The sequence below is a fragment of the Bos taurus genome, chromosome 6 (assembly GCF_002263795.3).
Source record: "Bos taurus isolate L1 Dominette 01449 registration number 42190680 breed Hereford chromosome 6, ARS-UCD2.0, whole genome shotgun sequence".
Taxonomy (NCBI): domain Eukaryota; kingdom Metazoa; phylum Chordata; class Mammalia; order Artiodactyla; family Bovidae; genus Bos; species Bos taurus.
In genome coordinates this window covers 90,629,726-90,643,560 of record NC_037333.1, presented here as the reverse complement: position 1 = coordinate 90,643,560, position 13,835 = coordinate 90,629,726, and the positions used below count along the sequence as shown (strand labels likewise).

General features: G+C 37.8%; 1 protein-coding gene across 2 annotated transcripts in view; it reads right to left on the bottom strand.

Moving 5' to 3' along the window:
- Window positions 1-1,679: 1,679 nt before the first annotated feature.
- The window catches only part of USO1 (USO1 vesicle transport factor), an 81,185-nt gene continuing 69,029 nt past the window's right edge, over window positions 1,680-13,835 (bottom strand). For both annotated transcript variants that reach the window (NM_174845.2, XM_005208071.5), the window contains 8 exon segments: window positions 1,680-2,716; window positions 3,225-3,440; window positions 4,421-4,528; window positions 6,496-6,594; window positions 8,869-8,952; window positions 9,521-9,684; window positions 10,856-10,994; window positions 13,560-13,681. In NM_174845.2, the coding sequence (NP_777270.2) occupies window positions 2,627-2,716; window positions 3,225-3,440; window positions 4,421-4,528; window positions 6,496-6,594; window positions 8,869-8,952; window positions 9,521-9,684; window positions 10,856-10,994; window positions 13,560-13,681 (1,022 nt within the window). In that variant the 3' untranslated portion in view covers window positions 1,680-2,626.

The following is a 13,835-nucleotide window of genomic DNA, read 5'->3' as shown; positions in this document are numbered from 1 at the left end:
CTCCTGGCTAAGGACTCCAAACAGTAGGCAACTGTAGTCTCTGGCTCCTGTTTTCATTTCAGGAAGCTTCAGTTCAGTTTAGTCGCTCAGTTGTGTCCAACTCTTTGAGACCCCATGAATTGCAGCACACCAGGCCTCCCTGTCCATCACTAACTCCCGGAGTTCACCCAAACCCACGTCCATTGAGTCGGTGATGCCATCCAACCATCTCATCCTGTCGTCCGCTTCTCCTCCTGCCCTCAATCTTTCCCAGCATCAGAGTCTTTTCAAATGAGTCAGCTCTTCGCATCAGGTGGCCAAAGTATTGGAGTCTCAGCTTCAACATCAGTCCTTCCAATGAACACCCAGGGCTGATCTCCTTTAAGATGGACTGGTTGGATCTCCTTGCAGTCCAAGGGACTCTCAAGAGTCTTCTCCAACACCACAGTTCAAAAGCATCAATTCTTCTGTGCTCAGCTTTCTTTATAGTCCAACTCTCACATCCATACATGACCACTGGAAAAACCATAGCCTTGACTAGACGGCCTACTGTGGTGAATACTGAGGATGGCCCGGAGAGGCAACAACCAATTGGAGATGGAGACTGAGTTAGGAGGCTTCAGAAGCAATTCAGGTAAAAACAAACAAACAAACAAGACCCCCAAACTATGGCTACGTTAGGAAGGTGTCCTTTTGGGCTCCAGGCTGGACTGTGCAGCTTCGAGGGCTTCTTGCATCTTCTCTACTCCAAGCCAGCCTGAGTGACTGAATTCTGGCAAACTATCACTGATTTTGCAGCTATTTCTTTCTGAAGACCTTTGGTATTCTGTTATTCTTGGAAGTCTTCTTCCTTCTCCTGACCCACTTTTCTTTATTCTTATAATATTGGCCTGAAGAGGTCACCACATGGTGTCAACTTTAGAAGAACATCACACAGTATGAGCTGGTCTGGTAATAATCACATGGTCCTCTGATGGCTGATGCCATCTCCAGAGGTGTGGCAGTGTGGGAGGGGGTGGGATGTGGTACGTATTCATGGGCGCTCTGTAACACACAACCATCTATCTCCCTTTTCAATACTTCCTTTAAAAGTCTGTGCCCCTTAGTGGATTCCTCAAATTATTACTGAAACCAGGAGGTAGATGAAATATATTATGCCCAACTCTCTTGCTGTCTTGCCTTTAAATAAGCCTGTGGTCATTGTTCAGTCACTAAGCTGTGTCTGATTCTTTGTGGCCCCATGGAGTGCAGCACACCAGGCTGCCCTGTCCCTCACCATCTCCCAGAGTTCACCCAAGTTCATGTCCCTTGAAATGGTGATGCCATCCAATCATCCTCTTCTCCTTTTGCCTTCAATCTTTCCCAGCATCAGGGTCTTTTCCAATAAGCTGGCTGTTCACCTCAGGTGGTCAACGTATTGGAGCTAGTTTAAGTAAAAAATCATTGTGAAGAAAGAACTCCATTGCTCAGTTTACAAACATCCAAACCCTACTTCATCTGTTTTTGTTCCAATTAAGTTCCCTCCAATCTTATGGAATCCCAATTGTTAGATTTAAATGATAAGACTGCTGTTATCACCCAGTTATAGCAAAGTCCTCTTAGTAAGAGAAGGACGCTTCTCACCGCTTCTCCCTGCTTCATCCTTTACAAAGAACAAAATACTACTCTCAAAATCTCAAAAAGGGAACCAAGACCAGGAATTAAGTGAACATAATATCTATTTTTATTACGAAAACATTAAATTTTGACACATTGCTTCATTGCTTTTTTAAAAATCTATGATCTGACTTAAACCTATTCAGCAAAAATGCCAATAAATTATATAAACCATAGTTTGAGTCTTTTTTAAAACTAGGGACATAATATGTTTTATAATAATCAAATAATAATACTAAATCTGAGTTGTATGAGCTGTTAATTTGTAATGTGTTTTAATGTTTAGCTAAAAATAAAATCAAAACCAAACACATGCTAATACACTGTTGGAAAAGTTTCTCAGAAACCTCCTCCTCTTCACTGCGTGTCTGCAGCCTTCTTCACTAGGTACAGAACACCGCCGTGTCAAGTGTCAAGGCACTCATGCTCAACTGTCTTGTCCTGCTCACATCAGGAGTCATACTGGGTGAAGGGCTGATGATGTATTACCCCCAGACCATGCTATCTTGCCTTTAAGTAAATCCATTTCTTCAAAAGGAAATCATTAGCTAGGAACTCCAATACTTAATTTAGAAACAGTGATTCCAACATACATTAAATCAAATGTGTTAGTACTTAAAAGTCACAAATTCTGAAAAGTAAAAATAGCAGACAAATACAGAACTCCATAAACAACCAATGAACTAAGGCAAATAGCACTGCCACCACATGCCTGAAAAAAATGGTATATTTTTGGTATCTGTAGTTCTTTGCAAATTATATTTTGGAACAGTTCGGTTCAATAAAAGATGTATATTCTACATAAAGTTAGAGTAACAGGATTATCAACATGGGTGGCATCATTTAAAAAATACATCAATAGTTGTATTAGTGAATGTTTTCCGCTTGGTTTCTAAATCTTTATTTTCTGTGGAGGCAAACCAAAGCACTGTCTTAAGACTCCATCTTCAAAGTTACAATATAGTCTCTATCATTCCTAGAGATTTTAAAGCTAGATATGACCCTGCTCCTTGCCATCATCTTCATCTTCATCATCCTCATCATCTTGGTCTCCGGATTCAAGTTCATCCTCTTCCTCAACCTAAAGGGAAAATACTCATTTAACATTATGAAGATCTGGTCACATCACATTCAACACAAAATGGTATCTACTCCAAGGATAAATTCTTTAGTAAATATAATAGATTATGGGCCATCTGATTTCCTTGATTTAATATTCAAGGTTTCCTGTTATTTTTAATATGCGACAAGATACACAGGTTCACTTGCTGCTAGATGGCTACAACTCTACACATAAATCTGAACCAACACAGCCAAATGGGGATGGTACATTTGGATGGTGAGTGTCTCTGTTACCACAGGAACAAATAAATCAAGTCACCTTCCAGGCTCAGATTCTGAAAGAGAAGAGTTAACAAAAGCTGGAAACTGCATCTAATCTGTGTCTTAAGTCAATTCACATACCTACAAATCTATGCCGGTAGTGCTGATATACGAGCATACCAACATTCCCATGACACAGGACAATGTTTAAAAACACATCATAAAGAAACACATATAAACCATTTTTGGAAACATCGCAATCTTACTGGATGACCAAGTTCCTTGAGTTTATTCTTTAATGAAAATATTTTCTGGTCTTGATCGGCCAACAGCACCAAGAGATCATCTTGTTCTTTTTTAGAATCTGTAATGTCCACCTCGAGCTTGTTTTTCTCATTTTGTAAGATGGCAATGGTACTGTTAGATGAATCCAGCTGCTCTTTAATAGCAGTTCTTTCCTCAGACAGAGCTTTAATTTCATTCTAAGAAAAGAAAGGTGAAAATCACAATCAAAAATTAGTATTCACTCTCCTACGGTTTTAACAAATATATTCTTTCTATGACAGATCTCTGTACTCATACAATCTGAAGAGTTTGGGGGTTAGGTGTTGGGGGGACAAGAGATTTTAAAATACACACACACACAAAGTCATCTAGTAACATGAGAATTTATGTTAGGCTATACATCAAAGATGATTGCTGTGAAAATCAGAGTTCGACAACAAAAAAATAGTTTTAATTACCCTACTCCTCAAAAAATCCTACTATTTCAGATAATCAGAGGAATAAATAAAGACATTAACATCTTACAGAAGCCTGGTTAGCACCAGAATTAGGACTCAAATTAAAAAAAAAAAAAATTATCCCAACTTCACATATACAATTAAATGGGAAAGAAAGATAGCTTCAAGTAAAATCCATAGCTTAAATATAAAATAATTTGACCACAATCCAAAAGGCAGAATCACTTATCTTCCTCTTGCCATGTTTTAATTCCTACCTTTCCATTTTTATTACTGTTACCTCATTCTTTACTTCATCCTATCTGTTTTGATTTTTCTGTCACACAATAGGCTGGTAGGATTTAAGGTATCTGTGTTCTTTAGCTTATGGCTTGTGTATTAGCCAAAGCTATACTCCTTGTTTCTTACTGTGATTAGAGATTGATAAGAAAACTTAACTCTTTTTTACTTTGACTAAACATGTGCTTTTACTTTCAAGTACACTCATATACAATCTTATTTTACATATTTGATACCATTATTTGAAACAGCATTTAAAAATATTCATTTGTGCCACCTTTAGTCATCAAAATAGGAATGAACTTATTGTGAGGTAAGATTATGTCCCATTAACTTTCTTCATAAATCCAAGAATTTGAGAAATTAAATGAAATAAAATAAAATTCCCTGGACTTCATTTCACATAGTATACAATGAATAAAATGTTTCACCAAACCAACCTTTAACTCTTTAGTTTCTTGTAATAATGCTGACAGTCTTCCTTCTACATCAGTAGTTTTTGTAGCTATTACAGTTTCACTCTCTCCTGGTACAGGAGCTGATTTCGCCTGAAAGTAAAAATTGGAAAAAAAAAAGTTTCTTTAAAGTTATAATCAATATGAAATTCTAATGATGATTTTTCTTGCTATTTTGAAATTTTATTTCCAGTAACAGAAAAATTTAATTCTCTCAGCATTTACCCTCAATAACGTGCTCTCCCTGAACAGATGAGTTGCCCTTACAGTGGAGCAGGAGGCTGGGTCAGGAAGGGTGTGGTATAAGCACTCATCAGAGTATAAGGAAGGTTGGTTTAAGCAGCCTCAAGGCCAGGTCAGGCAAGTTATCAATGACACAGCTCTAATGTAGCTACGGCATAGCATTTAATATGTAGAGAACACTTTTCAGTCTTTTCCTCATAAAATTCCTATAAGTTAAGACTATACTATCATTTCAGAGAGACAGATGAGTGCGGAAATTGAGTTGAATGCCATTAACTGGGAAAATGCAAGTATTTTCTTAAGAGCTATAGGAAGTAATCCTAAATCAAAAATTTTCAGTCCTTCCCTTATCTTTTTTCTTCCAAAATACTGGGAAGTGGGGGTGTTGATCTCACAAATACCAAATACCTTAAAATGAGGAAAGGACTTTGGAACTGGAAGAGGCAAAAGAATTTTGAGGTTCATGTTAGACAAAGTCTCAACTGCCTTGAAGACACTGTTGGTAGAAATATGAACATTAAAGGCAATACCAGTAAGGGCTCATAAAGAAAGACGCAGGCTGTAGAGAAAGGTTCTATGGTCTCAGAGAAAACACATGGCATCATAAACAGAATGCTGGTAGAAGTATGGATGTTAAAAGTTTTGGTGAGGTCTCACATAGATGAGGAGGCTTCCCAGATGGCTCAGTGGTAAAGAATCCACCTGCCAATACAGGAGACCCAGGTTAGATCCCCGGGTTGGGAAGATCCCCTGGAGGAGGAAATGGCAACCCACTCCAGTATTCTTTCCTGGAAAATCTCATAGACAGGGTCATGTGGCAGGCTGTAGTCCATGGGGTCACGTAGAGCTGGACACAACTCAAGTGACTGAGCACGCGTGCACAGAAATAGAGACGAGGAACATGTTATTGGAAAGTGGAGAAAAGGTGATCCTTGTTATAATGTGGCAAAGAACTTGGCTGACTTATGTTCTAGTGTTGTGGAAAGCAGAACTTGTGAGTGATGAACTATTCTAGCTGAGGAAATTTCTAAGCAAAGCATTAAAGGTGTGACCTGGTTTCTCCTTGCTGCTTACAGTAAAATATGAGAGGATAAAGACGGATTGAAAAAGGAACTGTTAAGCAAAAGGGAGTCCGAACTTGATGATTTAGAAAATTCCCGGCCTATCCCTACTGCAGTCAACGACAAAGCATGTCCCAGTGAAACACCAAGTGTGTGGCTGCACAACCGTTTGTGAAGAGATTACTCATGTAGCACATGGACCCAATCAACCATCTCTGCAGAAGCTGGAATAGAGATGTGGTTCCCCAGGAGGGATCCAGGAGAACCTTCCTCCTTGTTGGCTTGGAACCCTGGGAATTGCATGGGTCACCAATAAGGTTTTTGATAATTTTATACCAGCAGAAAACTTGCCAGCTTAGACTGAATGATGAGATGAAATATAAAAGACCAACAGGGACTTCCCTGGTGATCCAGTGGCTAAGCGTCTGCCCTCCCATTGAGGGGGTTCAATGGGGTTCAATGCCTGGTCAGAGAACTAGCGCCCACACACTGCAACTAACATCTAGGGCAGCCAAATAAACAAATAAAATGCCAACAAAATAAACCATAACTAAATGATAAAACTGACCTGGCAAGTCTGACTATGATACACTGTTTGCATGGCCAAGAAGCCTATGTATCTGAAACTCTGGCTAATGAATAACCTGAATGGAAGGTGCTGACAAATTTGCTTCTTTTCCATAGTGGCTGAGAAATAACCTCCTGACCTTGTATATACTACCTTTCAGAACAAACAAACAAAAAACAATAACTTACAAATGCTTCAGTTTTCTGTAACAGCTCCTGTTTTTCGGTCTGTAGTTTGGTAATCTCCACAGACTGTGAGTTTAACTGAGACTTTAAAGTTGCCAGTTCCTAAGGGACAAAAATAGTTGGGTTGTGACATTAAATAGTATTAATTTCATTAAGGAAATGTCTATTTACAGGAAGAAATTATTTTCTTCCTTGGCTCTTCTAAAATCATCACTTCCAAGTTTTAAAATTTAAGTGAAAGAAGTACTCTTGAACTTTGGGTTCAAGATGGAGAATTAAATGTGTACATTAAACATGTTCACCTCTGCTTCCTTGCAAGATCCAGTGTAAAAAATCACAAAGGGAGGACAGAAGGAGGAAAGGAAGAAAAGGTGGGAAGAAGGGAGGGAGGAAGGTGAGGAAGAAGGAGGGAGAGACGGACTGAGAAAGGACAGGCAGGAGGGAGAAACCCACAGGGACAGAGAATAAGAGAAGAGAAAATAGCACTAAACTGTGGAATTTCCAAAAGCAAATGACAATGGTAACCAACTGGCACACCTGAGCGAGCTGAAACAGAAGCTGACCTTTTAGAAAGCCACGCTGCTGCCTGATTCATAATGCAGAACTACCAAAAAGCCTGGGAACTGGTACCACCAGATGTTTTGGAACTGTGAGTAAAACTGGGGTCAAAAACAGTAGGGTTGGAACTTCCCTGGTGGTAGAGTGGTTAAGAATCTGTCTTGCAATGCAGGGGACGTGGGTTTGATCCCTGGCCCAGGAACTAAGATCCAACATTCCACAGAGCAACAAAGTCCACACGCTGCAACTAAGACCCGATTCAGCCAAATAAGTAAAAACAACAACAATAACAAAAACCCAGCAGGGTTGGCTGAAAGTCTGCTTAGAAATAGAGCACTGAATCCCTGTCCTAACTCATGCCTCAGGTAATGTCTCCTTTTCTTTTGTCTGAAGACTAGAGGTATGTTATTTGGAATGGGCAAAATAAGATGGTTTTAGACTCGGGGGCCACCAAACGCTGATGAAAGCAGTAGTAGTGTAGTGAAAGTGGTGGAATTAACTGAAAGCTTATGTATTAAGGTTGACGTTTCCAAACTTCTTGCTCACTCCCCTCAAAACAAGTCCAGGAAAATGAAGCAATTCTAACAGTGGCTCTCCTCCAAGGGCAATCTTACCCCACAGTATCTGGCAGTGTCTGGAGATATGAGGATGCTGTCATGTAAAAAGTGTTTTATTCTCTTACTATTTTCTATCATGAACATACATGTCTTTTCTCTGACTGTTTTGTTTCTTCAGTTATCAAAGTAAGTTATGTAAAAATTATGGACCATTTGGTCTTCTTTCTATACTCTATTTTACTATATATTATAAAAAAACCCAAAACTGTTATTTAAAATATATCTTTGGGAAATATGAAAAGTAAATTTTTACTTGGGATTTATAGACTAAGAGTATATACTAATAACTTAATTTCATTTTAATATAGTTTTAGATTTCATAAAATCAAAACAGCATATTAACTCTTCCTCATAAGAACAAAACATTATGGCCACATTATTGGAGAGTTGTAAATCATTATTGACAAATATTATTATTTTTTAAAATGTTTCATTGTAGAATCCACTCTAGGGTACAGAGACATTGCCAAAATAAGACATTTTGCTACTCTCTGTCCAGGCATTCCCATCTGATCAGGCATGTCAGAGGGTGAGGACCAGCTGACTACTGGAGAAGGAAGTCAGTCCTAGGTTGGCCAAGCTATTAATTTCTTTTTTTAGTATTACTTTTTTTTTTTTAAAGAAACATATATTCCTTTTATAGAAAATGAAGGAAGGAGAGGGGGATAGAAGGAAGAAAAGGCACATTTGCTTTTCTAGACAATATAAATTACTACAGCAGAAAAAGTTATTTTGCTTTATTTTTAGCTAGAGTCATCTAACTGAAACACATACAAGTTTACTTTCTGTTTTTCCCTTTTCCAATTCTAATAACCAACATTCTTCTGGATAGAACGATTTAAATGCCCAATACATTTAACCAAGCAGTTACCAAGAAAATTAAGCACAAGATTTTGTATCTTCATATTTGCAGCTTATAAATTTATTTAAAGTTTCCTTAATTGCTTACTGACAATCTACAAACAATCTGGGTAAGATGCTGAGATCTATTAAAAAGTATACCATTGAAAAATAAATACACCATAAAAAGCAAAATACCATTACTGTACAATTAAAACGGCTTCTGTATTTTCAAATGGCTGTTTTCACTTGATAGAGAAGTGAAGACGCATGACAAAGCAGTTCTAGATTAATGCAGGGCTGTTACGCTATTATAATTAAAACAAGACAAAACAGAGCCTGAATCAAGCTGAAAAGTGACCTGTTTTAACTCTGCAATTTGTTCAGAATCTCCTGCTGTTGCTGAAGACTGTTCATTTGTGCCAGGTGATAGTTGGGAAGATTTCTACAAAGAGCAGAGAGATAAACTGTGAAATAAATTCAGTTTAAATAGTGAGGAAAAAAACAAAACAAAACTGTACACACATAAGCTATGCCTGGTACACGCACACCAAAAAATTCCACACTGACATTTAAAATTTTATGCCCAAAATAACATTTCAACATAGCACATCTTGTCAACAAAATTTCCATAGCTAATCAACTCATACCAAGTCATTTATTCAATCTAAGCACTTAACTGAGCTAATATAAAGAAAAGAGCATAAAAGCAGGTATTTACTGAGTGATTTCCATGTATTAAAAGAGTTTGATATGGAGTACCTCATTTAAATCTCACAGCAATGGAACAGATACCACCACCACCATTTTATAGCTCAGGACACAAGTTTAAAGAGGTTAACTAAATTGCTCAAATTCAGTTAGCCAGGATGCACTGATGCTTTAGACAGTCTGACTCCAGAGCTCACGTTCTAAAACCTTAAAATGATAACTTTAGCTTAAGGGATCCAGAAATAGAAACAAGCAGGATAATGAGAATTATTTTTGACCTCGATTTTATAACATTCACTTACCAAATTTTCAATCAAAGAGTCTTTTTCAGCCAGTTGACTTTGTAAAAGTTCCCGATTACTTTTTAATTCTTCTATCTCTTCTCGCAGCCTACTAATTTCTTCTGGCTGAACGCCATTCATCTGAGCCCCATCAGTGTAAGGACCTTGATGCTGACTGTCTTTTCCTATTAGGCATAAAATTTGAGAAGTCAACATGAAACTTTTCATTTTTTGAGCTGACAATTCAAGTGTAAAAAAATACATAATTTCCTGAATAATTACTTTGGAGGCACTTTTGTATGCACATTTCATCTTTGCAAAACAGTGCACTGACAAAATAACAAACTGATGTTTTCAGGGTTTCTGGGAGGAAAAACAGCACAGTCTTAAGACTAAACTGGCTCAGTGATCTAAAATTAAGAATTATAGTAGCTTCAATTCCAATTCTATCACTTAATATAAGAGAAAATAAAATCTTTTTAGAAATCTTCACAAAAGAATAGCTTTCTACACAGCCTAAAAGAACTGACGAATTATTGTCATAAATAGAGGAAGTAAAAGTTATTTTCTTCTGAAAATTTTGGTCACCTTCATATAAATAAACTATGTTTCTAAGCAGCTAGCATTCCAATCATAAGCAGTATAGAATGAAGACTATTTACAAGCATTTGAGCCCTTAGCATGTGCCAGACACCAAACTAGAATTTTATATATATTACTTCATTTAAATCTCAGCTCCACTTTGCAGATTAAAAAAAAAAAAAGGAAAGGCTAGACCAGTCATTCAAAACTGGCTATACATTAGAATCACCTGGGGAGCTTGTAATAATCACTGATGCCTGGACCCAGTCCCTAACTAATTTAATTAGAAACTTCAGTGGGCGTCTCAGTATCAGTATTAAAAAAAAACTCAAGGGATCTCAATGTGTAGGTAGCTAAGGTTGAGAATCAATGGATAGCAGAGATTGGACTTCAAATTCTGACTTACACTTCTGTCACAGCGATTAAGGTTAAAGAAAGATGAGCCCACAAGAATAATCTCTTGGGGACACTACAATAGGAATGGCCAGCTACACTTTGGAGAAGGCAATGGCGCCCCTACTCCAGTACTCTTGCCTGGAAAATCCCATGGACGGAGGAGCCTGGTGGGCTGCAGGCTAAGAGTCGGACATAACTGAGCAGCTTTACTTTCACTTTTCACTTTCATACACTGGAGAAGGAAATGGCAACCCATTCCAGTGTTCTTGCCTGGAGAATCCCAGGGACGGGGTAGCCTGGTGGGCTGCCGTCTATGGGGTCGCACAGAGGTGGACACGACTGAAGTGATTTAGCGGCAGCAGCAGCTGCTACACTTACCTAGCTGTACTTTAAGAAGATTATATTGATCCTTGTGTTGCTGAATCTGAGATACTTGTTGTGTGACTGCTGTCTGGAGCTGTTCATTTTGACATTTTAATGTAGAAATCTGCTGCTTTAATTCCTCCAGTTGCAGATCCTGTGAAACAAACAATTCAAGTGTTTTAAATTCATACTAATGAGCATTAAGAACAAATTAAAAATTAGAGATTACTTTGGATGAGGATGTTAAACTACTCAACATTTTCAAACTCATTCAATAATTAAGCAATAACACAATATATGTACTAAGGCCGTTAACGGGTAGCAGAACTGTAAGATTTCAAGGCCCCACTACATGACACAACCTGCAGTCTCACTGTGAGTTTTGGTTTGGGGGCAGTGGTGGGAGGGGGGTGGTGGTGTCAATTTTAAAAACTTCATTTTATGGTCCATCAAACTAAAAAATGTATATACCAAATTCTTTAAGCTTCCATATGTATGCATCTTTATTACTTTTAACACTAAAAGACAAGCAGGGAACTTTGCTGCTGGTCCAGCGGTTAGGACTTCTCCTTTCAATGCAGGGGGTGTGGGTTCCACCCCTGGTCAGGGAGCTAAGACCCCACATGCCTCTTTGCCAGAAAAACCAAAACATAAAACAAGAAGCAATCCTGTAACAAATTCAGTAAAGACTTTAACAACAGTCCACGTTAAAATTAAAACAAACAAAAAAAGACAATCATAGAACATTTAGATTTTAAGAAAAAGCTTTCACTTCTTACCACCTCCTACTTTAACTGGTTAGAATGTGATCTGTATCTTTATTTTCTTCTAATTTTTTTCCAATCCAAGTTTTTTAAACTTATCATAATCAGTCCATACATCATTTTTTAACCTTTAATTTGCCTACTATTCAATCATAATTTCCTAATATTAATCAGGAGATACAATATAATTTATATTCAAAAACAACATGAAGGCTGCTCTCCATTTTTCTAAATGATAGTTTTATTACAATAAACAGCTTAGTCAATATAACTGTTTTTCACAATTTTGGAGAATTTCCTTAGGATTGGGTTCCAAATATAATTCAAAGTTTATATAAACATTTTATAGCTCTTGAGGCTTGTTGCCTAATTGCCAAATGGTGTTCTAATTGGTGAGAATATTTAAAATTAACATTTCTAAAGAAGAGTCATTATAGTAATTGTGTCAAATCACTCTTTTCTTCTTCCAAATCAACCATATTTATCAGCTCCAAGTATAGGCTATAATATTGCCTTCCAAGTTCTTATTTCCCACTGTTGTAAAGATTACATTTTACCATCTGGAAATGACTGTGATTTTGTACTAAGATAGATGAAAAATTCTAATAACCATGAGCAGAGTAATGATTCAAATTTGGATCATTCAAAGATGATTCTAATTTACTAATTTGCTTATAAACTGAAAAGCTCAGACTGAATGCTCAATATACCTCCAGTATATTTTTATCCTTTTTTAGAGTTTCATTGCCAGCAGTATACATTGTGGGGAAAAGAAAGTGGAGGTAGCTCTCATTCACAGGGCTCTACCCTAAAGCTCTTCCTTGCCACAGCTGCCTCAGCTGTGCAGTCAGCAGAGGCTGGAGGGCAGTGCAGGAACGGGACGGTGGACCTGCCTCACGTGAAACTGTCTTCATGACCCTCAAACTTTAACACCAGTAATCTCATTTTACAGATAATACTGCAGCACTTTCTAGGATTCCATTCCAATAAAGGTACATATGCCACACTGAGGAATTAAATGAGAGAAGAAAACCAAGAAACACAGCTTTGAAGGAATGTAAAGAAGCTAAGGTGCTGAATACTATGCAAGTGTGGGCTTGACTGGTATCCTGCAGAGAAAATGTCAGTTGATGATTTTCAAACTATAGTTTCAACTTATCATTATCCATTCTAATAGCTTCCCCTACTTTGTAGGGATATTGTGAAAATGCTGTGAAAATTAAATGTGACAGTATTTAAATGTGCTTAAGTGAGCACCCACAACACAGGAAACAAAAACCAGCAGTCACTATCATCATTGTCAGCTCCCTAATTTCCACCCATCACCACCATATCCTTCCTTCCCTCCAGCCCTGCCTCTCAAATTTCCCTTTATATAGCCAACAAAGATTCTGTGTACACATCAGCAACATGTGTCTTCCTTCTTTCTCCTTTTGCTAAGCTTACTCATAGTTATTCTTTTAGTGGGACTCAGCTTCTCTGTTTTCCCCAAGCTCCTACCCAGATAAATTAGGTAGGAGCTGCCATACACCTTTGATTATCTTTACTACTAGACTTGCTAAACACATATTAAGCTCTCAGTTTGCTGAATACTCAGACGCTTTTGAATTATTTAGGTTAATGATGAGTTTTACTTTGCATATCCTCTTGCATTTAGAAATGCCAAGAGAAATTCTTCCCTAAAGCAGAAAAGTATGAGTGCTTAGTCATGTCCAACTCTTTGCGACTCCATGGACTGTAGCCTGCTAGACTCTTCTGTCCATGGGATTCCCCAGGCAAGAATACTGGAGTGGGTAGCCATTCCGTTCTCCAGGGGCTCTTCCCAACCCAATGACTGAACCTGGGTCTCCTGCGTTCCAGGTGGATTCTTTACCATTGGAGTCACCAGGGAAGCCTCAGAAAAGTATCTAAACTTCTGGTATAACAGAGACTGTATACAATTTATCAGTACATACTTGCTCTCGAATCATATTTTTGTAGTGAGTCACAATACTGTCATGCTGCTCTAATGTTTTCTTCACCTCTTCTTCTTTTTTATCTTCTTCACTGGACTTATAAATAGCCTTAGTTATCACACCTATAAAAGAAGACATTTAAAAATACTGTTTTATTATCAAGACTTATCAGTAAAAACACATGGCCTAACTGCATGAGCCTTTGGGCTTCCTGGTGGCTCAGCAGTTAAGAACCTGACTGCCAATCCAAAAGACGTGGGTTCAGTCCCTTGGTTG